This window comes from Pelobates fuscus, chromosome 2 (assembly GCF_036172605.1).
Source record: "Pelobates fuscus isolate aPelFus1 chromosome 2, aPelFus1.pri, whole genome shotgun sequence".
NCBI lineage: Eukaryota > Metazoa > Chordata > Amphibia > Anura > Pelobatidae > Pelobates > Pelobates fuscus.
Genome location: NC_086318.1, coordinates 132,122,095 through 132,148,474, shown reverse-complemented (window position 1 = coordinate 132,148,474; position 26,380 = coordinate 132,122,095). Strand labels below are relative to the sequence as shown.

Here is a 26,380-nt window from a genome sequence, read left to right as displayed (position 1 = left end):
GTTATGTGACACTGACAGCGCCTGACAGGCAGCACATAGGGATTCTACCGGGAGAAGTGCATTGTGGGTCTTTGCAAGATGGCGGCGGTGGCCAGAGTGAGCAGGCTGGTGTCAGGCTGCTGCAGGCAGCTGTGGATATCGAGGTCACTGCAGCCCCCAGGCAGGATCCCAGGGGGTCTCTCTGGGTATGTGCACACTGTCAGACTGTGAGGAGCTGGGAGCATTGCTCACCCCCTGAAAGGGTGACACTGGCAATATGCTCTACCTGTTTATCATGGGCACACTATTTATATTATTAATATAGCGCCAGCATATTCCATAGCGCTGTACAGTGTCTCACTGTACATGTAAATATCGTGTAACTGTCAGTGTATTGTAACAATTTATATATTGCATGAGCAAGTGCTACACCTTAAAAGAAATATAAAGAATTTTGGGACTTTGTATTATTTAGCTCATTGTATCAGCAGCAAATAATTGTTTCAGTTTAAAAGTCACCCTAAGTTATGGGTCGGCAACCTATGGCATTAGCCAGCCCAAAACTTAGTAACAGGCAACATCACCCCTTTCAAATCACTGATGTGGTTATGGTGCGTGACCGTTTAAAGTAGCCGTCTACACACCATACTTATTTCTTTGCAATGTAGTGGTTATAGTGCTGTCCCACAGTAGGAAGTCAAACCATTTTCAAACAATTGGATTCTTCCCCTGGGTGCTTCTGGTCTAGCTGCCACTTTTGAGGTCACTAATGCATAAGACACTAGTGATGCTAAAGGGACACCTTAGACATCATCACTGCTTCATCTCCTTAAATTTTTTATTTTATCAATAGTCCTGGCTTTGTCCTTTCATTCAGCAATAAACCTTTTTTAAAAGGTTACCCCAACTTCCATAACCACTTAACTGATTTGAAGAGATCATGGTGGTAGGAGTTTGTATGCGAAGTGTTTCTGCTTGAAACACTGCATATACAGATATATTTATTTCATGGCTAGGGGCTAGTTGCAACACACACCACCACCAGGAAACCAGGCACTATCATTCAGTGTTAAACTGATCAAAGAGTATTTAAGACTGCATGGAGGGACAGTCCCAGGGACTCCAGGCAACATAACCAATACAACAAGATGAAATGATTATAGTGCCTACAGTGTCCCTTTAATTCTGCCTGTGTTTGGATGGAATTAATTGGCTTAGATTGTCAGTTGACGCCCTCAGCCAATGAATTCTACAAAATTGATATATCTAATGCAGATTTGAAACTTGTTCTTTAGATATATAAGAGAACATTAGAGCAACACTCTAAGCACCATAAATACTACAGCTTTAATGTAGCAATAAAAGCACAGGGCTAGTGTTGCCCTCTTTTATTTGCTAAACATTTTGACTGTAAAAAGCATCTAAACTTGCATGTAATTCAGCACCTGGACAGTCTGCTGGTAGCATCCATCCTTCCCACGAAGAGATCATCAGGATTGATGATCTATGGTGCTATTCAAGGCTTCTTCTCATAGAGAAACATTGTGGACAAGGTTTCTCATAGAGAAACATTGTAGATGCAAATATTGCGTATCACTAGCGCAATGAGTCCAAGAGACATGGAATCAGAGATTCTTGATGAGAAGTATTAGCAGAGTTCAGCATCATCATGCTATGTAGACTTAAGAAAATTGAAGGTCAGAAGGAGTAAACCTTGCCATTTGTGCAATGTTTTACATTGTCCAAGTAGAGGGACAGTAGTGTCTCTGCACCAAAACCTAGTGGTTTTGGAGCTTAGAGTGTTCGTTTAGTAATATATATTTCTAGCTTCTTTAGACTATTGTATTACATAATTGCAAATGTTAGTAATTGATCTTTAAAGGACCACTCTAGGCACCCAGACCACTTCAGCTTAATGAAGTGGTCTGGATGCAAGGTCCTTCTAGGATTAACCCATTTTTTCATAAACATAGCAGTTTCAGAGAAACTGCTATGTTTGTGAATGGGTTAAGCCTTCCCCTATTTCCTCTAGTGGCTGTCTCATTGACAGCCGCTAGAGGCGCTTGCGTGATTCTCACTGTGATTTTCACAGTGAGAGCACGCAAGCGTCCATAGGAAAGCATTATGAATGCTTTCCTATGTGACCGGCTGAATGCGCGCGCAGCTCGTGCCGCGCGTGCGCATTCAGCCGACGGGGAGGAGAAGAGGAGGATCGGAGGAGGAGAGCTCTCCGCCCACCGCTGGAAAAAGGTAAGTTTTAAACACTTTACCCTTTCCAGAGCCGGCGGGAGTGGGTCCCTGAGGGTGGGGGCACCCTCAGGGCACTCTAGTGCCAGGAAAACGAGTATGTTTTCCTGGCACTAGAGTGGTCCTTTAAGAATAGCTACATTGGGAAATTTTTTAAATGATTCAACTATGCTTTAATCTGAGCTTTACCACATTATTGTCAGCTTACCATCAGCATAGTAGTAAAGAGTGAAAACAACCCACCTCCAATGATGTACAGGCTTCTCACATCCACGCCACGCTCTATAATTGTTGGATACCAGTTACGTTATTTGGAGGTCAGTGTGGTTTAAGTTCACGTCTTCCATTTAGGAACTCAATCGTTGATGAAAAGAAGGAGAAACATTAGGTAAATATTTCTTTTAATCTATACACTTATTGGTGTTTTCACCACTATAGTGTTTAAACTGATTATAGACCTTAGCCAGGGCACAAAATGTATACTATCTATTGGCAAGCGAAAGTAAGCCCTGTTGAGTAGAAATTATGCCTTGGTGAGTGTGCTATGGACCATCCAGGCTTTCAATGGCAAGTAAGTTTTACGCCTGTCTAATAGTGTAAGAGTTGAACTTTTATTTCCTGCATAAGTGAATGTGAACCTGATATCTGTATTGCTCATGAATGACAGGTTCAGTTAAATACTGTAATGGGAATAGTAGATCACATAAGTGAGATTAGATTCCAGTGATTACCTATGCCTGTAGTGAAGCTTAGTATACTTTTTTTATTATGCACATGTAATATTCAGTGTACTTTTTTGGTAAAACGAAATCTTGGCGTGGACATTTTTATGATACAGTATGTGTTATAAGCCAATTTGTTGAGGCATAACTAAAAATTGCTAATGTGCCCATTTATACTTATTTATTATTATTTTTTTGCTGTGCATACAGGTAAGCTTGCAATGCCACAACAGCAATAGTAAACAGTATTGAATATTACATCCAGAAATATAGTAGTATTACATTTGCTATCAAAGCGCATTTTTAGAAAAAGAAAGTCAGATGTATACTGTTTTTATTTTTGTTATTACAGTATATTTTTTCATGCCGTGAGGAAAAGCACATCAGAAAGTCCTGCTTTGCAACAAGATGCATTGATTCCTTTATCTTCAGTTTGTAGTGGACTTCAAGAGTTCTTTGATGACCCCAAGAACTGGGGAGAAACAGTAAAGTCTGGTTAGTTTTCTTTTATATTGCTTCAAATTTTAAAGTTATTCAGGTAAATGGACTGTACTGTTTAGAGGGAGGTGAGACATGGCATTCACAGGGTGGGTTCTCTTGCTAATCCATCATTATTAAGATAATTCTCTGACAGTTTCGGAAATCCTCTGATTTGGGCAATATACTTATACCTGGGCCCTCGGTCTATGACCAAACTGCCAGACGGCAAGGTGGGCTGACGGCAGGGCAGGCTTAAGATCGCACTCCTGCGATCTCTGCTGTTTTCAAACTTCCGGGAAAAGCAGGTAGTGGCGGTCATCTTGGATGTGGCAAAATGCCGCATAACTCCAATTTTGTTCTCGCGGAACACCAATTGGGAAACGCTGCACTATAGCATAAGGTATCCAAACATGTATTCCTAACTCTGCTATTGTAATATGCCTGTTTAAGTCCCCTGTGCCTGTGAGGGTTGGAAAGATGAGTTACTTACCTTTCAGCCCTTGCTGGACTGTTCTCCATCCTGACGCTGCCTCATTGGCTGAGATCATCAAGCTTAATCATCTCAGCTAATCCAATGTTTTCCCATATGGAAACTTAGGAATGCTATTACACATGAATAACAAAATGCAGAGCTGTGCCAATCAATATTCTCTAGGAGAGTCATTTGAGCCATAACAGAGTTTAACTCTGTTATAGAAAAAACAAAAGTGGCGTATACCGCGCCTAGTGATTTATATATATACAGAAAAATACATACATGTATCCTTGAATATTCTGATAGATCATAACATTTAATTGAGCTATAACAGAGCTCTGCTGTGAAGCGCTTGGACGGTACAATCCCCGTCTCTGGATTTGTAGTGGTTGTCACAGATGTTTTCAAAGTGCAATTTGCTTGGTAGATATAAAAAAGAAAGATAGCAGCAATATGGTGAAGTAAGTACTAATATTGTATTTAGTGATGAGTAGTATTGTACTTACACTTTCTAGAGCAAATGACCTGCTCTAGTATGAACAGCTTAGGTGGTATAATCCCCACCAAGGATATACAGGATCCAGGAAACCAAAAGAATGTTGAAACTATAAAAGTAACTTTAAAAAAGTATACTTTAATATAACAAACAAAATAGTATATATATAAAATATAATATATATAAAATAAGTTCCACTTAACGCGTTTCGCCTGATAGGCTTCTTCAGAAGTGCCACTTCTGAAGAAGCCTATCAGGCGAAACGCGTTAAGTGGAACTTATTTTATATTTTATATATTTTATCATATACTATTTTGTTTGTTATATTAAAGTATACTTTTTTAAAGTTACTTTTATAGTTTCAACATTCTTTTGGTTTCCTGGATCCTGTATATCCTTGGTGGGGATTATACCACCTAAGCTGTTCATACTAGAGCAGGTCATTTGCTCTAGAAAGTGTAAGTACAATACTACTCATCACTAAATACAATATTAGTACTTACTTCACCATATTGCTGCTATCTTTCTTTTTTATATCTACCAAGCAAATTGCACTTTGAAAACATCTGTGACAACCACTACAAATCCAGAGACGGGGATTGTACCGTCCAAGCGCTTCACAGCAGAGCTCTGTTATAGCTCAATTAAATGTTATGATCTATCAGAATATTCAAGGATACATGTATGTATTTTTCTGTATATATATAAATCACTAGGCGCGGTATACGCCACTTTTGTTTTTTCTATTACTCATTCACAAGGTTGGGGAATCCTTGTTTGGTATACTGCTGCCCGATTACTATAGTGAGCGCCTATTATTTCTTTTTTCTTTCCTTGTTCCTTAACTCTGTAATAGAAGCATTGCAGTTTCTATAAGTATTTCTGCAGCTGTAATTAGTATTCTTGTTCTTGTATATTGTGTTAAACATAATATTTTCATATTTTAGGTGATGCATGGACTATTAAACAGCTGAGAGGCAAAAGCGATGAAGATTTACACAAACTCTGGTATGTATGGAAATCTGTACCAGGCTACAACTGAGTACGGGTTGGTTGATATTATTAACGAAAAACTATAATGCCAGGAAAGTAAAGTTGTTTTCCTGGGAATATAACTCCCTGTTAAACACCCCTTCTGTTATTAACCTGATTCTAGCACTGAAATCCCTCAGCGCTGGTTCAGGCTCCGCCTCTGTTTCTCCACTGCCGACGTCAGCCAGTGGCCTCGCTCGCATGTATCATGCTTTCCTAAGGGGTTTTACATGACGCTGGATGTTCTCGTGCATAATACATACGGTCCAGCGTCAGGCGACCAGTAGGCCCTCTAGTGGCTGTCTGGTAGACTGCCACTAAAGGTGGAGTTAACCTTCAATAAGGTTATTATTGTGGATTAAAAACTGCAATAGTTACCTTTGCAGGGTTAAGGGACCTTGTACAATGGGCTGAAGTGGTCTGGGTGCTTATAGTAGCCCTTTAAGAGTGACAGTTTGCATTAAAGAAATTGGGAAATCCAGCGCTTGGGGATAGCCTCAACTTGGCAACTATAACATCTGCTGGAAAAAAACAGATGCCTCTTCAGCAATTTTTAAGAACAAAAACTCTATTATAAGAGTAAAATATGGAGTCTGGAAAGGTTCCATTTGCGAGGAAGCATTTCTTGCAGTTCAGCAATAAGATGCTTTAAAACAAATATAACTTTTATATTTTGGATTCCGTATAAATTATAAAATTGTGATATATATATTTTAATATAATGCTTGCCATTTTAGCACTATTGCAAACAGCAGCTTGTTGAGGTGCTTATTTTCTTTTATTCTTAAGGTTTTATTGTTTTTTTTTTTTTTATAAATGCAAGATGTTAAAAATGTAATGACGTTGTAGGATTATTGGCTAAATAAAAGTAGGTTGTGTTAGTTGAAGTGTCTTTTAGTGTGTCCTGGGAATTGAAAGTATTACAATTACAAGATTATATAATTAACCTTTTCAGTGTATTAATATATTGAACTTTAAAAATCGGTTCCTGCTATATGTTGTAACATCTGCTGTAAAAGTAAAAATAGTTTATTTTCCCTTTAGGTATGTATTACTGAAAGAGAAAAACATGCTTCTAACATTGGAACAGGAATCCAAACGGCAGAGAGTAGCAATGCCAAGCCATGAGCGTTTGTCTAAGGTAACAATATGGGCAGTTCTGCTTCAGAACTATTATCAATATTTTCGTAGTCTGATGTTTGTTTTGTAATTATATATTTATGTAAGGCATGTCAGTTTTAGTAGTCATTAATAATAGAGAATTTGCATAGATGAGCATCTAGTAATATATAAGAAGTCAGCAAGTATGCACAGGCGAATACAATCTGAGTATGCAGTGACATTAAAGGAACACTATAGGCACCCAGACCACTTCCACTCATTGAAGTGGTCTGGGTGCAGTGTCCCTGTCCCCCTTAGTCCTGCAATGTAGATCATTGCAGTTTTGAGAAAGCCCACCCTGTCAGATGACATCGGAGGAGAGGGAGCACTGACCAAGTGACATCAGCGCTGGAATTGGGTAAGTGTTAAAAAAACTTATTATTACACATAACTGCTCTGAATCCGCAAAGTTCTTCAGACCCAGACAGCCAGTCGGCTGGGATAACTGGTTAGTCTCCTGCCTGCTGTGAGTGCTGATCTTGGCTTGAATAGGAGGCTATTCTTGTTTCCCTGTTTCCAGCCCCTTTAACCAGTGGAGGTTATCCTGGTCCCCTCTGCCGAGGAGATCCTGTTGGTCTTGGAGATCCAGCAACCAATAAGGCCCATACAGCCAGTCAGCACAGGCCACCTAAGATGACTGCCACCAGACACAGATCAGAGTCAGTAAGGAGTGGGAGAACTTGGCAGGCAGTTTGGTGGTATATGATCTCATTTATGTCCAATTTTGGGGTGAAGCTTGCACATAGGGAATGCCCTGAGGTACCAAGTGGCAAAACCTAGCCTCTAGCAGCCACAAATGCTTGTTTGGAGACCCTGAAACAGTGGAATCCTCTTCCCAGCATACTTATTAACTGGGAAGACCCTGCTGGCAAGACAGTGTAGTGAGGTTAATTACAGGGGACTTCCCCGGGCCTGTTCAGAGGTCAGCTTACTCGTCCTCAGATGCTAGCTATGAGCCAAACCTGGGCCTATGAATGTGGTCATTGGTCCCGTAATCACATCACAACAGTGCCTCTCGAATGGATGTGTGTTGATGTGACCTCAGATGCTGTGTCCAGCTGTTTTTTCATCTGTGTTAACTTTTTGGTTATGTGCTTTGGTGGGATGTTATGTGTCTGTTTTCTTGCATTATAATTCTAAGTGAAATAATTGCTTTTTTATGTAAACATTTAAAATGAGCGGGTTCTTCTATATTGCTAATATGACAGATATTGTTTACTGCTTTTGTCTGTTTATATTAGTGAATGTAAAACTGCCATTTTTGTGACATTTACTTGTTGAGACTTCAAAATAACTTCTCTCTGCATATTAATAACATACTTTAAGTGGATTTTAATAATATTTTTAAAGGAACACACTGTTATAAAATACAACACAATATACACCCAAAGTGATTGCACACAGAATATAATTAGATGTATCAAAGCAGCACAGGTTCAATATATCTGTAAAAATACAAACAATAAAAACATGGTTCTTTCTGTGTATAATATAAAATACAAATAAAAGCAAGGTGATAGGAATCAAACTCACAAAGCTAGAGCCGTACCAGGTTCTATGAAATCAGCATATAGGGTGCCTATACAGGCTAAAACGATAGGATGCCAGGACAGGATACCGGATCAATTAAAAATATCAATTTATTGAGTACAATTAAAATAAGGAATATAAGGACATGGATAAAAAAAAGAGAAATAAGCAGTGTATGTAAAATATCACCGCCAAAAGTTCATTCAAGTCCAATTCCAAAATTCAGTAGACAGCAGACGTGTTTCAGCTTTCGCTTTCCTCATTTTTGTTTTTCCATTACTTCACTCGATCAGTTTATATATCATATCTCGGTGTAATTAAGATCTTTCAGCTGGCATCCATTTCCGCATTGACGATATGACGTCAGTACGTCACTTGCGGTATTCAGCCAGTGTCTCACTTCCTCTATTGCACAAATCTCCATTATAGTTATAGGTAAAGATGCCCGTATTGTCCTCATACATAGTATATAACAAGTGTAGCGAAAGCCACTTCGCCACTGTGGTTTGGAGGGGGCTGCTTGCCCGCCTCTTACCCTGTGACTACGGTCCCTGGGCGATTTGGCCCTTTATGCACGGTATTTGGGCATACTGTGGGTTATTGGGCTGCCCCAGGATTATGGGCCCTCTCATCAGCCCATACGAAACTTAAACCCCATGGCGTTTGAACTGTGTTTGTGGCATCTAAACGCTGTTTGGATATGTTGAGCGCTCAGATCCAAGCCATCTGGGGATGGGTTGAATGTGGGGGTTCTGTTTAGTATAACAGGAGTTATGTATTTTTATGTCTTTTGGTGGTTGCTGGTAACATGTGCTTAATGGAGGCTGTGTTTGTCCCTGGATATAATTAAATCAGCTTCTCCATTGTCTCCAGGATAGAGGATTCTGGGGAACTAGTTTGAGCTTCTAAAAACCATGCTTCCAGAAGGTCAAATGCACATTTGTACTAACTTTTGAACCCCTGCTCCAATTCGTATGATTTTTGAGTATGTTGTTCCCCCGAATGGATTGATTGTGTATATGTATTTTTATGCGAATGTGATGTATATTTTGGGAGTTATGAATGTTGTGTAAAAACTGTATTTTCCCTACCTAGGATAATTGTATTTTCCTGTGTGTACAGATAATTAGTTTACAGGTAGAGGGGAGGGCTATGTGTGGGATGTAACTATTGTGTGATTGGTTAATGTACGTTACTGTGTGTGTCCCTCCCCTTCATGGGAGCACCTAATAAAAAGGGCTGCAAGCTAGCAGCCAGAGAGTTCTATTTTTACCCTCAACTTGAGTCCTGTCTCTTATTGGGGGAATCTGCTACAAGGGATTGCTATGCTAGGCATATTCCCTTGCTATAATCACTGAGCTCTTGTAAGAGCTTGTTCCTGCTTCGTTCTGAAGGGAGATAGCTGCAGCCTGCGGTGCTTATGGTGTCTGGTGGAGTGCTTGGAGTCCTCTGGAAGCGCTAGGAGCATCTTTCAACGGAGGTACCCAGTCGGGGTGCCAGTGGATCCGTTACATTGGTGGCAAGCGGTGGGATGGCGTCCTAGTGCGAGGAGAAGCAGCTCAGAGACACCGGTAACGTGTGGAGTTGTGCAGCGTCCCTATCTTCAGCAACATAATGGAACCAGCAGTGGCTACAGCAAGCATGGCGTATAGCTACTCCGTACTAGAGTTTGGCACGATGGTAGGGTTGCGCCTGAAGTTTTACGGACCCAATCCAGAGGAGAAATACGTGCGGTTCGTGTGGGACATGGTGACCCGGAACCTACAACACAGGGCGTTGAGGGAAGGCCAGTGGGCACGTTGGGAGAAACTCCAGCCACAGGTAGAGTGGGACGAGGAAGAAACAGAGGTGGCCGGTGGAGATGGGACCGAGGTCTCTCTACCGGCCCTACAGGGATGCTGGGCACCCGGCCCAGATCCCCAGCGGCAGTATGTTTTACAGGGAGGGGAGACAGTCTGTCTCACTCCCCAGCGGCAGAATGTGTTATTGGAGGAAGAGACAACCGGTCTCCCTCCCCAACAGCAACCAGAGGTACCCGAGGTAGAGGACCTCATAGACTGGTCCTGGGAGGACCCCCTGCAGGCAGGTGGAGATGGGACCGAGATCTCTCCACCGGCCCTACAGGGATGCTGGGCAACCGGCCCAGATCCCCAACTAGAGCTGGAGTTACAGAAAGTGGAGAGCATCGACCTCCCCCCCCAGCAGCAGCCGGAGTACCAGGGGGAGGTAAGTGATATTTCTCCTCCCCAGTCAACTCCTTTGTTCCCTGACCCCCCAGCAGAAGAGCTGGCAACTGGGCAGAGCGCCGCTGGCCTCTGTCCTCCCTTGTTTCCTTCCCCTGAGCCTGACTTTCTACAGGCTGCCTCAGCGGAAGAGCTGGCAACTGGGCAGAGCGCCGCTGGCCTCTGTCCTTCCTTTTTTCCTTACCCTGAGACTACCCCAGCTCTGACCCTGGAGCAGAGCACATCGGGCATCTGGCCCCTAAGTACTCACAGCCATTTGCCCAGCAAGGCCGAGGGTGCCACAGTTTCACCCCACAACTTGGGACCTACAGGCCAGTATGACTTATTGTTGGGGGGCTATTCTGTGAATTCTTTATTGTGGGGGGGCTACGCTGCTAAATTTGTTTTGTGGGTTAGACCCTCTGTGAACTATGTACCGTGGGTGGGCCATTCTGTGAATTCTTTATTGTGGGGGGGCTACACTGCTAAATTTGTTTTGTGGGTGGGCTACTCTGCTAATTTTGTTTTATGGGTGGGCTGCCCGACTAATCTAGGTACTGACCGGCAGAAGGTCAGGTACCTGGTTAGTCTACCCCCGAATGGGAAGATATGTAGCGAAAGCCACTTCGCCACTGTGGTTTGGAGGGGGCTGCTTGCCCGCCTCTTACCCTGTGACTACGGTCCCTGGGCGATTTGGCCCTTTATGCACGGTATTTGGGCATACTGTGGGTTATTGGGCTGCCCCAGGATTATGGGCCCTCTCATCAGCCCATACGAAACTTAAACCCCATGGCGTTTGAACTGTGTTTGTGGCATCTAAACGCTGTTTGGATATGTTGAGCGCTCAGATCCAAGCCATCTGGGGATGGGTTGAATGTGGGGGTTCTGTTTAGTATAACAGGAGTTATGTATTTTTATGTCTTTTGGTGGTTGCTGGTAACATGTGCTTAATGGAGGCTGTGTTTGTCCCTGGATATAATTAAATCAGCTTCTCCATTGTCTCCAGGATAGAGGATTCTGGGGAACTAGTTTGAGCTTCTAAAAACCATGCTTCCAGAAGGTCAAATGCACATTTGTACTAACTTTTGAACCCCTGCTCCAATTCGTATGATTTTTGAGTATGTTGTTCCCCCGAATGGATTGATTGTGTATATGTATTTTTATGCGAATGTGATGTATATTTTGGGAGTTATGAATGTTGTGTAAAAACTGTATTTTCCCTACCTAGGATAATTGTATTTTCCTGTGTGTACAGATAATTAGTTTACAGGTAGAGGGGAGGGCTATGTGTGGGATGTAACTATTGTGTGATTGGTTAATGTACGTTACTGTGTGTGTCCCTCCCCTTCATGGGAGCACCTAATAAAAAGGGCTGCAAGCTAGCAGCCAGAGAGTTCTATTTTTACCCTCAACTTGAGTCCTGTCTCTTATTGGGGGAATCTGCTACAAGGGATTGCTATGCTAGGCATATTCCCTTGCTATAATCACTGAGCTCTTGTAAGAGCTTGTTCCTGCTTCGTTCTGAAGGGAGATAGCTGCAGCCTGCGGTGCTTATGGTGTCTGGTGGAGTGCTTGGAGTCCTCTGGAAGCGCTAGGAGCATCTTTCAACGGAGGTACCCAGTCGGGGTGCCAGTGGATCCGTTACAACAAGTAAGTGGGAAAAAGATGAGAAATGCAGGTATAATACAAAACAATACAATGGTAAAATGTAATCGAAGGAATATTGTGAAATATAAAAGAAGACCAATAAAGAAATATATCTAAAAAATAATAATTCAAAATGTAGAGAATATATAAAAACAAAGTATAAAAAAATTATTACAATATAATAAAAAAAATAAATATATATAAATATAGTGTATAAAAAAGAGAATCATATGGAGGGGGAGGGTAAGGATACTATACTGGATACAAACTTATTACAAATTAATTAAAGGAAATGGGTAAACTCAAAATCTACGTTGAGTCCCCTAGGGGGCAAAGTATCCAAAGTGAAAATCCATCTGCTTTCAATTATGTTAAGTTCCTTAAAATTGTCCTCTCCCTCCAATTGATACTCTTTAAAAAAAAAAAAAAAAGCCATCGGGATAGGATATATAAAGTGATCGAGCGAAGTAGTGGACAAGCACTGAGGAAAGCGAAAGCTGAAACGCATCTACTGAATTTTGGAATTTGACTTGAATGGACTTTTGGAGGTGATATTTTATAGATTTTTACATACACTGTTTATTTCTCTCTCCTTTTTTTTTTTGATCCATGTCCTTATAGTCCTTATTTTAATTGTGCTCAATAAATGGATATTTTTAATTGATCTGGTATCCTGTCCTGGCATCCTAACTTTTTAGCCTGTATAGACACCCTATTTGCTGATTTCATAGAACCTGGTACGGCTCTAGCTTTGTGAGTTTGATTCCGCTCACCTTGCTTTTATTTGTATTTTATATTATACACAGAAAGCACTATGTTTTTATTGTTTGTATTTTTTACAGATTTATTAAACCTGTGCTGCTTTGTTATATCTAATTATATTCTGTGTGCAATCACTTTGGGTGTATATTGTGTTTTATTTTATTTATTCTATGTGAAGGTGATTAGGGAAGTACACCTTTTCTACACCCAGTCTTTGTTACTTTGTATTTTTTGAAGCGCCTACACAAACATCTCTTTTGTTTTTTGTATAAACATATTTATGTACCATGTTAGTGTTCCTGTTACTGTTTGTTTATTTTATCAGACCATAGGTTAAAGTAAAAACAAAAAACAAAAAAAACAACATTCAATCCAAGGCCATTATGGTTTCATCACAGCAGCCGTTCTTCCTCTTCTGAAATCATCATGGTTAATGATCTCGGGGTAATACAGTGCTCACACTGGCTCTATATCCCATATGCGGCAATTTGATGCTTTTCATAGAGAAGCATTATCCCAATTTTTCTCTATTAGAAGAATAATCGCAATTTAGCATCATCATGCTGGGTTTGATGACACCAAACTTTACTGTCTGACAGCCACGAGAGACATTCTAACTGGCAAATGTACTTCCTAAAAATGGCAATGTTTACTACAGTATACTATTATATAAAAACTATCCATTTGCTGGTGATTTTGCAAGCATGTGTAAATTGAATTTTATTATTTACCTGATGAACTTGTCATCCACATATTTACTGCAAACAATTTACTTATTGAATTTTTAATATGTTTCCAAATTAATGTATAGATGTTTATAAAAGATAAATATTTTCCATTTAAAATTTACAAAACTTTTTTTCACACGAATGCTTAAGAAATATTCTAACTAGCCAAGGACCTGATTATACTTTGCTTTATACCTGCAGGTGAACAAATCGATGAAGAGGTTAGATATTGTCCTTAAGGAAAGAGAGGATTCACTCAGGCTTTTACAGACCGGCCAGGAAAAGCCTTATCCAGGAGATTGGAGAAAGGATATCTTTGGGGAAACAAATTGGTATGGGAGTTTCTGTTCAACAAGTTCAGGGTTATTCACTAAACCAGGCATTGACATAGGGATTGCAAATTTTACAATAAAATAGCCAACTTATAGCACAACTATTTTGCCCTAAAACTTGAAATGCCATTGCCAATTTCCTGCAAATTATGATTTAGTACAGACAGAGTAGACAAAATAGTGTGACAGTTCCCTTCACTGAATTTTAATGTAATGAAATGCAAATCTGTTATTCATACAATAATATGGAAGGTCTTCCCATTCACGTTGCCAGATTTGAGATATATATATATATATATATATAGCCATAGATGCAACATTGCACTAAACGTGTCAGGAATACAAACATGTATTGCTGACACTATAGTGTTGTAGTCACTGTTTAGTTGACCAACGAAGTTCAGTTCGTCACAAGCACATTCCATTACAATACTGATTTGTGGTTTCACTTTTGCTTGTTCATTTGTTTATCGAGATCTCTATTCTACCAACAATTGGCAAATCTATTCTATTTATCCGATATCTCCTGCCAATAACTTGGCTTGCTCTTTGATTATCCCTGCCCAGCCTTTCTAAGCACCAGTAATAAGACTATCCTTGTTTTCTGTTTCTAGTGGCAGTGGGTTCTCTCCTGATGTGGTATTCATGTGATTTAATAACTTTTAATAATAATGTATTTTTCATAAAGGTACACATACAAAGAATGGCCTATGCCTTGGTATATGAACAGAGGATACAAGAAGAAGAATTTCTTTGCATTGCCATATGTTGATCATTATGTTAGGTGAGTGTAATATGACTATTATTTTATGGCTTTACCAGAGAACAACCTAACAACCCAGTGATTTTCATGCAAGCTTCACAGCTTTCAGCAGTTTACAAAGGATCTTGCTTAGGAATTCTCATGATTTTTCAACCTGTTTAGCTCAATATATAATTGTATCATACAGACGTGTTTGTATTTAAGCATACGAAGGTATTTAATGCATGATAATGAATATTATTCCTTTTGTATTTGCTATTTTAGATTAAAGATTGAGAAGCAGTTACGTTGCAAAGCAAGGCGAATAAATGCTGAAAAAGAGAAAAAACGTGATCTGGAAGAGAGATTTCCGCATCTGGCTAATAAATCGTGAAAACATATTGGAGTGTTAAATATAAATGTATCAGTTATCTTATGTTGCAATGCTAATAAATGACTTTGTAATAGTTTTTCTATATTGTATCAGTGTTTATGAATAATAGCATGTCTATTTAACTAGCAGAGTTGGTGTACCTGGCTCTTCAGGTGATTTGATACATTTTTAGACACTAGAGGTGACTATCTCGGCAACAATTTTTTAAAAGAGAGTTTCCAAAATTTGTAAAAACTGAATAGTCTGCAGAAGTACACATTTTCACACTCGCCACTTATTAAAAGGACACTCCATGTACCACTACAGCTTTGGGATCTCCCTGACACCTACCAACGTCTTCTCAGTAATCAGAAGCTCATTGGAGCTTAGTTTTGCTTGTAGAGGAGGTCGCATTAGGCGTCCAGTAGACCTAGGCATGTTGTCAAACCATTGATTATGTACCATGTGAGGGTGCCAGGGCACTCATTGCTCCATAATCACTACAGTGCCACCCCTCTAATTTTGTCTGTTTTTTGATGGCAGTAATAGGCTGTGAGTGCTGGGCCCTTCTTAGCCTAGAGCTTGCATACGATTATTGCTGTCTAAATTTGTACAAATATTATGGTGGCAGCAGTGAGGCTGAACTCTTAAGTGCTAGTAAAACCCTTGTGTATTTTTGTGTTTTATCAGAACATTAGAACAGTTTGACAAAAAACAAAAGGAACGACAATAAGCAGTAGAAGTTATGATGTTAAGAGTGTCTCAAAGTATTAAGAGACACTCCAGACCACAAAATCATGTCAGCTTGCTAAAGTGCTTGATGTGTGAAGTGCTTTTTTTTTGTTTTTTTACATTTTATAAAAAGTCCAGATTTCATTAGAAACTGTCACTTTATTAAATTAACCTTATTACATTCCCATGCTGTCAACTAGGTCAGCTGGGGTTAGTAGGGGATGACTTGCAAAGAGATCTACAGCTTTTGCAAGCTGTTTTTAGATATACTCCCTATGCAAAAATGCATACTTAAATAAATGCATTTCTTCATTGAATGTATATGGGTTTTTTTGTTGTTGTTTTTTTACATTTTGGCAGTGGAATGTCCCTTTAAGCCCCCTATCTAGGTTCAAGTTTCATACAACTCTTGAGACTAATAGGATATTTATAGGTATTTAAAATGTGGGTTTCTTTAGGTTCTCTACTGCAGTTAGTTAACTTTTGCTGGGTAATATTTTCTTTTATTTATTTTAACTGCATACTTTAGTGCACAGTTTAAACTAAAAAGTTACAGGGACAAATCTCTGTTGTTTTACTGTTTAAATTTCTATGACTGTACACAGTTTTCTCGTTCACCAAAAAACAAGTTAATAGTCACTCTTTAGGGACATGACAAGAAATATTCTTAAATAGCAACAGATCTGTGTGGTATACATATACCTAGATTTATTTCCTTTGGGCATTTAAAGGCACATTTCAACTGCATGCTTATTATCATTTATTCTAGCACAAGCAAAAGAAAATTACAAAGTAACCTAAGGACAAAGCAACACAGTCGATTTTGAAGATAAGCTTACAGCTATATTGCACTATGTTTGTAGAGAATCTTAGCATAGTGTTAAAAATGAGCAGGGAAAAAAAAATCATATTCTTGGAAGATACTATGGGCATTTTTTCGCCAAGCACTGTCTTCCTCCTTCTTCATATTCTTGTTTTGAAATGCACAGTTGTGGGAAGGATGGCTAGAAAAACAGAATTGTAATACATCAACTAATAATCAACCAAAAGCATTTATCATGTCATTGTTATGCCTTGGGAATTGTTGCCAATGCATTTTAATGTAGTATATACATATTGAGAAATATTGAACAGACGGTTTGTAAAAAAAAATACACTATACCATTATCAGAGTAAAAACTAACATGCTCTGTTATGTATACTGCATTCATTTCATCTGTCCAGTCTCTTTTCCACCTGTCTTTAAGAAAAGATGGCATACCATCACAATACATGACTTCCTTATCGCACTGAACAAATAGTATGATGTATATCAATGAGCCTTTTGGAATCACAGGAAAATAGAAAAATATATGAGTTTCTACTAGCAAACTCGGTAAAGTGCCCAAGTTAATTCTGCAACCCTCTTACATATCTAGGCTAGAGATTTAAAGCAATGATAATTTCCCCTACCAGCCATGAGATTTTCCAGAGTGAAAGCATACTATGCTGCAGGACATTGCAATGACATGAAAGCCACAACCCAACTACCAGCCTTGCAATGATCAGCCACAGCATTAAAACCTCCTGCCTAAAATTGTGTAGTTCTCACTCATGCTGCCAAAAAAGCTCTGATGCATCGAGGCATGGACTCCACAAAACGTCTGAACATGTCTTGTGGTATCTGGCAACAAGACAGCAGCAGATCCTTGAAGTCCTGCATGTTGCATGGACCAGATTTGTTGTTTACCTCTGACATTAATTCTCCTATAATATGCATGAGCATACAAGAGAGGTCTGTACAGAAGTTCAAGCAGAAAGCAGGATATCCTAAATTGTGCTGTTGGGACTGGTATCCTAAAACAGGACTGTATTTCCAGTTGTGGGACTGTTGGGAGATATGTCTGTGGCTGAACAGCACTGGTTGTGCACCTTGTTAAAGTTTTGTACAAATAGGAATTTGATTCTGATATTATAAAATATAGAACTTTTAAATCCCAATAGAAAGACAACAGTTTTGCTCACTCAATACCTGTCTGGGTAACATAGTTAGTCACGATACACATTACACTTCTGTTTACTAGGTTTCACTTAACTTAAAAACTGGTACCCAAAATATTTTTTTTACACTCACCAAAGCAGCAAGAGTAGATCCACCAAACCATACATTATTCTTCCTTTCCACTGGGGGTTTTTTGGAGAACACTTTTAGATTCATTTCCTTAAAAAAAATTACAATGTTTGTAAACCACACAAAAGCAAAACAAGTACATGCTATATACAAATATATACATTTAAAGGGAAACTATAGTGCCAGGAATAGTTTTTTTCCTGGCACTATAGTGCCCCCATTCCTTTCTGTCACTTACCTGTGTCCAGCGCTGATGCCCCTCTGCTATAGTTTGGGTTCCTTTTCAGCCCCTCCCCGCCGACATCAGCCACTGGGTGACATAATGCGCATGCGTGGCAATGGCAGCACTCACATTAGTATTTCTCCCATAGGAAAGCATAAATGCTCTTAGCATAATGCTTTCCTATAGGGTTTTACAGGACACTGGATGTACTCACACGGAAATCCTTTTTTATTATTATTATTATTATTGGTATTTATATAGCGCCAACTAATTCCGCAGCGTTTTACAATATTGTGAAAGGGGGGGGACATTTACAGTAAAAGAGACAATTACACAGGAACAATAGGTAGATGAGGGTCCTGCTCAAACAGGGAAGCAAGGGTGACAGCCACCAAACAAGATGGAAAAGTAAAAACTGGAGGTGACAGTGGAGTGTGGCTCTTTAGGAGAGCAAGAGACAGATATGGATAGGTATAGATAATATACTCTGGGAGTCCATAAGCATTTCTGAACAGATGTGTTTTGAGGGACTTTTTAAACAATTGAAGACTAGGGGAGGGTCTATTCCAAAGGAAAGGGAACCGCCTACCGTTGTAAACAGGTTTGCCTCATTACGAGGTAATGGTGCCAGGGTACTCCTACTATTATAACCACAACAGTGGGCTGTAGATCTGTTGTGGTTATGGTGGTTGAAGTTACCATTTAAGAATGAAATGGACAGAAGTTCTTCTTACTCAAAGCATTTTATCTTCCAGATATGGAGCTTTTTATCTTCTCAAGTGTTCTTTTATTGTCATCATAATTTTTCTTCAAGAGCATCATAGATGCATGCACCCCTTTATACACACTCACCATGATTATTAATCTTAGAAATAAACAATAATTAAAAGGTACCTGAGCCACTTTCGAAAACAGGTCTTTTCTTAGTCTCTCTGTATATCCTTCTATTAAGGAATTGCCGCCAGTCACCAGCACGCTGCTATATAATGCCTAAAAAAAAAAATTTAAAAAAAGTATACCTGAGTTTATTCAAATAATGCCATAATACCGATCATGCTTAGCCAATCTGCCACAGTTACCATGGTTATATCAGAATGGACAGTTACAGACAATGACAATCTGATTTCTATTAAAGGGACACTATAGTCACCAGAACAACTACAGCTTATTGAATTTGTTCTGGTGAGTAGAATCATTACCTTCAGGCTTTTTGCTGTAAACACTGTCTTTTCAGAGAAAATGCAGTGTTTACATTACAGCCTAGTGATAACTTCACTGGCCACTCCTCAGATGGCTATTAGAGATCCTTCCTGGGTCATGGCTGCCTAAAACGCATCCAAACATTCAGTATCTCCTCTCTCTATCTTATCTTTCTTCATAGATAATTATTGATTCAATTCATCTCTATGAGGAGATGCTGATTGGCCAGGGCTGTGTTTGAATCATGCTGGCACTGCCACTGATCCGCCTCCTTGTAAGTCTCAGCCAATCCTATGGGGAAGCATTGTGATTGGATCAGGCTACCACTTCTGATGATGTCAGCAAACTGTTTGTTTTTCTGAGTCTAACAGCATGCAGAGTTACAGCTTCAGGATTGAATACAGTAAGATTTTTTTACTATATTTATGGAGGCATGAGTGGCCCAGGGGGGCTAGATGGTAGTTTTAACACTATAGGGTCAGGAATACATGTTTGTTTTCCTGACCCTATAGTGATCCTTTAATGATTGAATGTTTAAATGTACACTAGCACTGTTGGTTTCTTCTAAAATAGGCCTCAATGTAATATTTTTGCATAAACTAAAAAAACAAAAAAATATTAAAACATATGTTTTAAAAAATAAAAATCTAAAACATTTTTCAAAATATGACATTATTTTAAAAGTTTAGCCAAAAATATTAAATAATTTGAAATTCCAGGCAATAGTAAGTACAATTGTCGATTTTAATATACTGGGCTGATCACCAAAGTGTGAATTGTTAGGAATTTAAAGGTAAACTATAGTGTCAGGAAAACAAACTTCTGTGATGCAGAAGGAATTAAAACCCGGGTCCGCCTCCACACTCATTAGAATTTCCCCATAGGAAAGCATTACACAACATCCCCATGCATAGTCTACCAGACAGCCACTAGAGGTGGAGTTAACCCTCCAAGGCAAAAACTGCAATAATTAGCTTTGCAGGGTTTAGGGACCCGGGACTATGCACCCAGTGTCACGCCAAGCGCGCATAATTAATTGTTGCACAATAGAATATTGATGTAATTTGTGCAGTGCATATATGAATTGACCACATGGTAAAGATCAGATGACAGAAGGGGTAGTATATCGCATAGTAATGTGAAAGGGAGCAGATGGTTTACCATATGCATTGATCCTTTGATTAATCAAAAGCTCTGTACGGTGTGAGAAGTCACACATAAGTGGCCTGGAAGTCTAGCTCTAATGTAAACTAGCTGACTTCAGCCATATGGCATCTACCTCTTAGTTGATGAGTAGATTTCTTTGATATGTTATGATCATTAGTTTTCAAGAAAAGAGAAAAAACAAGACTTGTGTTCTAGTATCATATCCAGTAGCATATCCAAAATAACAAAACATTAATATTTACCCACAGAATAATAAGTAAGCCTCATTTTGTTATATTTGGAATGTGACCAGCATAATCTTCTAATCAAGCCCAAACATGATTTGCGTAACTTAACCATAGGGGACGGGATTGTGATGTCCGCTATAGTGGGTCACAAGTAAGAAGTGTGACATATCTATGGATTGAGATATGCAATTATTATTTCTGTGGCAAGTACATAAGAGGAGATAGAACCAAATGTTTCCATTTGGATTGATGCTGGTCTGGAACACAAGGGGTGGTCACTTATAGTTACTATAGGTACGCGTGATTGCCACCTCTGGGCGGAGCTTGATAATCCACAGGGTATATCTCTAGTGATACTGAAGTTGTACTTACTTGAGTGGCCAGAATATAATTTTAAATGAGTCACCATCTTTCTTACCAGAGACCCCCTGGGACAGAAGTCTTACTTTGAAAAGCTGAGTAAGAAGTAAGGACTTCTGTTATTTTATCCCATTTGTTTTTATCTGTTGTTGGTGTAAATAATTTATCATCTATTTTTTGTATGCACTGTGACTATTGTTTGCTCATAATAAATATTCCTTTATTAAGTTCTGCCTTTGTCTGGTAAGATATCACATTACCTGAAGAGCCTAATTAGTATTTTGCAATTACATAGATATTGTGCTAAGTTACATTTAGTGGGTTTTTATTAAGTTGCCTGGGGGGGGGGGGGAACCAAGGCACCCCATTTATAAATTGTCTTGGTGATGGTAGCGTTAAAATAGTAATATTTATATTATTATGCTTAAGTGTGGGTGGTGTTGAGGGGGATTTTATCATTATTTCCGGTCTAGTGCAGACAAATAGTGAACTTTAACCCTTTCACCACCACAACTACGTCACGCATACTCCTGAAGTAGGGTGCGTTCTTGACACCCAGACCACTTGAATGAGCGGAAGTGGTCTGTGTGCATTTAGTGTCCCTTTAAATATTTGGCAAAAATGGACAAATCGTAAAAAAAAATATTATTCCAGTTTAGCTGTGTGTTAACCTGTATTGTGGCTTTAAAATTAGAATTCACTTTGAATTCTCAACAAGTTACAACCCTGTTTTTTTTTCTTGAAACATTTTATTGTTTTAAACTTAGCAGATTGATACGATTGGTGTTTAAAATCACCACAGCCAGTATTAAAGGCCAGAAAACAAAAAAATACAAAATGAAAACAAAGCAAAGTGTAATAATAAATAAGTAAAATAATGCATTTAAAAGGTGGAATTGGAGGTCGTCCCCAAAGGACCTGCTAAGAAAATCAGGTGGTAAAATTCCATTAATGAGGGCCATTTGTTTGGAGTCTTGAGATTGAACACAGGGCTCCGAACGTAGGTGTGCACATGGGGTGTGTCAAGTGTGCCCAGGCACACCCTAATGCAACAGGAGTAATTTGTTACGTCACTGCACAGGGCTAAAATCTTTTCAACCCACCCTGTCACAAATTCCTCTCTTCTCATCCTCTCCCTCTTATGCCTCCCTCTCTTACCTTATCCTCCCACTTTAGCAGCACTCTCTGCATGATATGGTGTCTGTTTGGCCAGCCAAGAGGCTATCAGTCAGACTGGTATGTATAAATGCGGGCTGGCACGCCCCTTCTGTCTACAAGCCCTCCTCCTTTCTGGATGGACCTACCCATTCTAGACATTGCCAGTGATGCATCTAGTGCACAACCTAATGAAATAAGCTGCACAAGCCTTTGTTTGGGAAATAGAAGCTAAAGAGAGCTTGGAGCAGAAGCGGGGGGTTAGGAGCATTAGTGAGGATTTAGAGACAGAAGTGGTGGTTTAGGGGCAGTAGGAGGAAGGGGATTGAAGGATGTAGTGAGGTAGATAAGTGGCTGAGGGGAAAGTTGAAAAAAACAACAATTAAACAAAGGAGACCATCCTGATGCCTGGTGATCTGGTGGGAAATACAGCATGGGCACCCAAACTGGGTGCAGACAGCTCCTTCCCGCCAGTCCTGAAAAATGTGTCAGAGCATTGCTCTAATACAGCAGAAGGAGTAGAGGACTTGGCCTAGAAGTACAGACCAGATTCTCCCTCTCAGCACTTGCCCGAGTGCCCTTCTGGCTGACTGATGAGAGAAGAACTAAAAAGCTAAAGTATACAGAGATCTTTTCATCTCCCTACCGGCTTCTTCAGCAGCCGTAACTCTGCTTATGTTCCCTCAATACTGCTCATAAACCCCCACTACTACTCTTAATCTCCACTAAAGCCTCTAAATTTTTTATGACTGCCTGTAACCCTCCAAAACTGTTCATAAACCAAAACTACAGCTCCTAACCCACCACTACACCTCCTAACCCTCCACTACAGCCTTTAATTCCCCCTATCTGCCCAATACTGCTCTTACACCCCCACTACAGCCCCTAATCTGCCACTACTGCATTTATCCCCTACCATTATTATTATTATTATTATTATTATTATTTTTAATGCACCAACAAGTTCGGTAGCGCTGTACAGTGGGTGGACTAACAGACACGTATTTGTAACCAGGCAAGTTAGACGCACAGGAACAGAGGGATGGAGGACCCTGCTCAATGAGCTTATATGCTAGAGGGAGTGGGGGTATAGTGACACAAAAGGTAAGGGCATGGTAGAAAAGTAGGTTGCTAGGATAGTATTCATTGAGGACTTAGTGTTTTGTTTTGATGACAGTTTCAGGAGAGGAATCAGGGTGCGGGAGGGAAAACTGTTTACAGTTTAATTGATATGCTTTCCTAAGGAAAGATTTTCAACGATTTTTTGAAGAAGTGGAGATTGGGTGAAAGTCAGCTCTAATGGGCAGGGGGCTCCCAGGGCCTGTACTGCCACCACAACCACTTACAAATCTATAGGGCTCCCGTCTCCCAGTGCCAGGACTGCCACCACAACCACTTACACATCTATAGGGCTCCTAGTGCCAGGACTGCCACCACAACCACTTACACATCTATAGGGCTCCCAGTGCCCAGACTGCCACCACAACCACATCTATAGGGCTTCCACCTCCCAGTGCCTGGACTGCCACCACAACCACTAACACATATGTAGTACTCCCAGTGCCAGGATTGCCACCACAACCACATCTATAGGGCTCTGCCTCCCAGTGCCAGGACTGCCACCCCAACCACTTACACATCTGTAGTGCTCCCAGTGCCAGGATTGACACCACAACCACTTAGACATCTATAGGGCTCCCAGTACCCGGACTGCCACCACAACCACTTACTAGACATGTGCAATTTGTTTCATTCAATTCGGACATTTGGATGCTTACGAAGTTCCGAATTGCCGAAGTTCGGTAGTTCAGAAATGCTGAACTGAATGCCATTGGTCTGAATTCCCGAAGCAGACAAATCTTTTTACTTACCTGAATTTCTAAACCGAACTGAATTTTTTGCCCATGCACATCCCTAATAAATAGCTGTTAGATTTTCTTTCTTAATTCATTTGACTCTAAAATGTGCCATTTTCCTCAGTAACCATTTTCAGGTATAGTCTCCTGAGAGGCATTAGATAAGAATCATATGAATCCTATGCTTAATATGTTAAATGGTTTTGTTCGAAGCAACTAGAATTCTAAAAGTTCATCAAAATGTGCACAATTAGAACATAAAATAGACTCTACTTGCCAATACCTTACCTTTTTAATATCGGCATCGCACAGTTCAATACTTTGTATCACAACATCGGTGAGACTGAGCATGTTATTATCAGACAGGCCCTAAAACAGAAAGACTACGTCAATATTACATCACAAATTTCATTTTGGATTCACATTAATCTCATTCTGTGCAATTTAACACATTTAACATGTTTTGTACTGTACTGCCCAAATACAAAAAAAAAATGAAATTGCTGTTTAGTAGATACATCTCAAATGAAAATATGCATGCATTTAGTTATGCATTTTATTTCATTGGGGCACATATATAAAAACTGTCTGCAAAAGCTACAGAGCTCTTGTATTTATCATTCACATGCCCTCCCCTTCTAACACTGCCCATACTTTCTGTTGCTGTCCAATCACAGGCTTCTCAATGCAGCTCAATAAGCAGCCTTTGCAAGGCAGGTGCTTTGGGCAATAGCCTGCCTGTTGAGTTTAGCTCCATTAAAGGGACAATCCAGGCACCCAGACCACTTCTGCCCATTGGAGTGGTCTGGGTGCCAACTCCCACTACTCTTAACCCTGCAAGTGTAATTATTGCAGTTTTTTTTTTTTTTTTTTTTAAATATGCAATAATTACCTTGCAGGGTTAACTCCACCTCTAGTGGCTGTCTACTAGTCAGCCACTAGAGGGCACTTCCTGGTTCCTAGCACAGGAAATCTGTGCTAGAGCATTGCTGGACGTCCTCACGCCTTGTGAGGACCTCCAGCGTCGCTCATTTCCCCATAGGAAAGCATTGAAATGCATTTTCAATGCTTTCCTATGGGGAGTGCTAATGCGCATGCGCATTCAGAAGGAGGAGCGGCGCAGAGGAGGAAGCAGCGATGAGGGACATCGTCGCTGCCTCAGGTAAGTTACTGAAGGGGTTTTCACCCCTTCAGTAACCGGGGATTGGGGGGTGGGAGGGAGAGGGGACCTGCAGTGCCAGGAAAACAGATTGTTTTCCTGGCACTGGAGTTTCCCTTTAAGCTAAATAAACCAGGAAGCAACATGACAGTTGTCTGACTGTCAGCCAGGGGTGTAAATAGGTGTAATTTATAAAAGTGCCATTTTCTATTGGAATTTACATTTTTTTGTAAAATAGAAAAAAAAGAGGACACACTCCTCCCGCATAATGCTGTTCAGCAAGCTAAAGTGCTTTAGGGATCCAGAGTGTTTACTCATAATGACTGAGTGCTAAGTAGCGTGAAACGTATTATGTGTGTTAAGCTGGCTTGTTTAAACTATTGTTTGTGAAATAACAGACACAGAGAACTGTTCTGTAACAGCAAGGGCGCACCTCAAGTTTCACATTAGAGATTCGGTATTGAGATTTAGTGGATCTGTCCTACTGATTTACACATAGGCGTGCGCACGGGGTGTGCCGGGTGTGCCTGGGCACACCCTAATCCCCGCGGCACGCCTATGCATTGAGACCGGCAGGGGAGATATCAGGATCTCCCCTGCCGGCTCATGCAGAGCCGGCGCTATCCGAGCGCCGGCTCTGCTCTCAGCCTCCCCTCACCGGCTCACAGGCAGTGAGGGAGGCAGGAGAGGACCCGGGGAGCTATTACCTGCAGCTCCGCCGGGTTCCTCTCGCGAGATCTGAGCGTTGCCGCGGCAACGCTCAGATCTCGCGTGAGTGAACTCTAGCCCTGCGGGGCTCGAGTTCACTCTCCTCTGGACCACCAGGGATGGCAGCAGCAGCAGGATCCCCCCTCCCAGGCATAAGGTAAGAAGGGAGGGGGGATAACTGCTCTGCCTCCACCTCCACTGGACCACCAGGGACAAGGAATAAGAATCCCCCCTCCCCACATAAAGTAAGAAGGGAGGGGGGATATTTAGTAATGTACCCCCACCTCCACCCCCCACAATCACCCACACACATACACACATACACAGCACACACATACACATACACAGCACACACACACACATACACAGCACCCACAGACATACACAGCACCCACAGACATACACAGCACCCACAGACATACACAGCACCCACAGACACACACAGCACCCACAGACACACACAGCACCCACAGACACACACAGCACCCACAGACACACACAGCACCCACAGACATACACAGCACCCACAGACATACACAGCACCCACAGACATAC

The 26,380-nt window shown here is 40.5% G+C and overlaps 2 protein-coding genes across 2 annotated transcripts in view; one reads left to right on the top strand and one right to left on the bottom strand.

Moving 5' to 3' along the window:
• The first annotated feature begins 43 nt into the window (after positions 1 to 43).
• On the top strand, positions 44 to 15,183 carry MRPL47 (mitochondrial ribosomal protein L47). The gene is made up of 7 exons (XM_063442707.1): positions 44 to 185; positions 3,301 to 3,443; positions 5,347 to 5,407; positions 6,476 to 6,572; positions 13,683 to 13,813; positions 14,502 to 14,597; positions 14,841 to 15,183. Exons 1-7 carry the CDS (start codon positions 79 to 81, stop codon positions 14,947 to 14,949), a joined length of 744 nt encoding a protein of 247 aa, XP_063298777.1. The 5' UTR covers positions 44 to 78; the 3' UTR covers positions 14,950 to 15,183.
• Positions 15,184 to 16,344: 1,161 nt separating this feature from the next.
• LOC134586836 (actin-like protein 6A) overlaps positions 16,345 to 26,380 on the bottom strand; it is a 45,779-nt gene continuing 35,743 nt past the window's right edge. Inside the window, exons 11-14 of the mRNA XM_063442702.1 lie at positions 24,247 to 24,327; positions 18,888 to 18,983; positions 17,774 to 17,860; positions 16,345 to 16,664 (exon numbers count right to left, since the gene is read on the bottom strand). Coding sequence (XP_063298772.1) covers positions 16,584 to 16,664; positions 17,774 to 17,860; positions 18,888 to 18,983; positions 24,247 to 24,327 — 345 coding nt within the window. The 3' untranslated portion in view covers positions 16,345 to 16,583. The remainder of the gene's footprint in view (positions 16,665 to 17,773; positions 17,861 to 18,887; positions 18,984 to 24,246; positions 24,328 to 26,380) is intronic.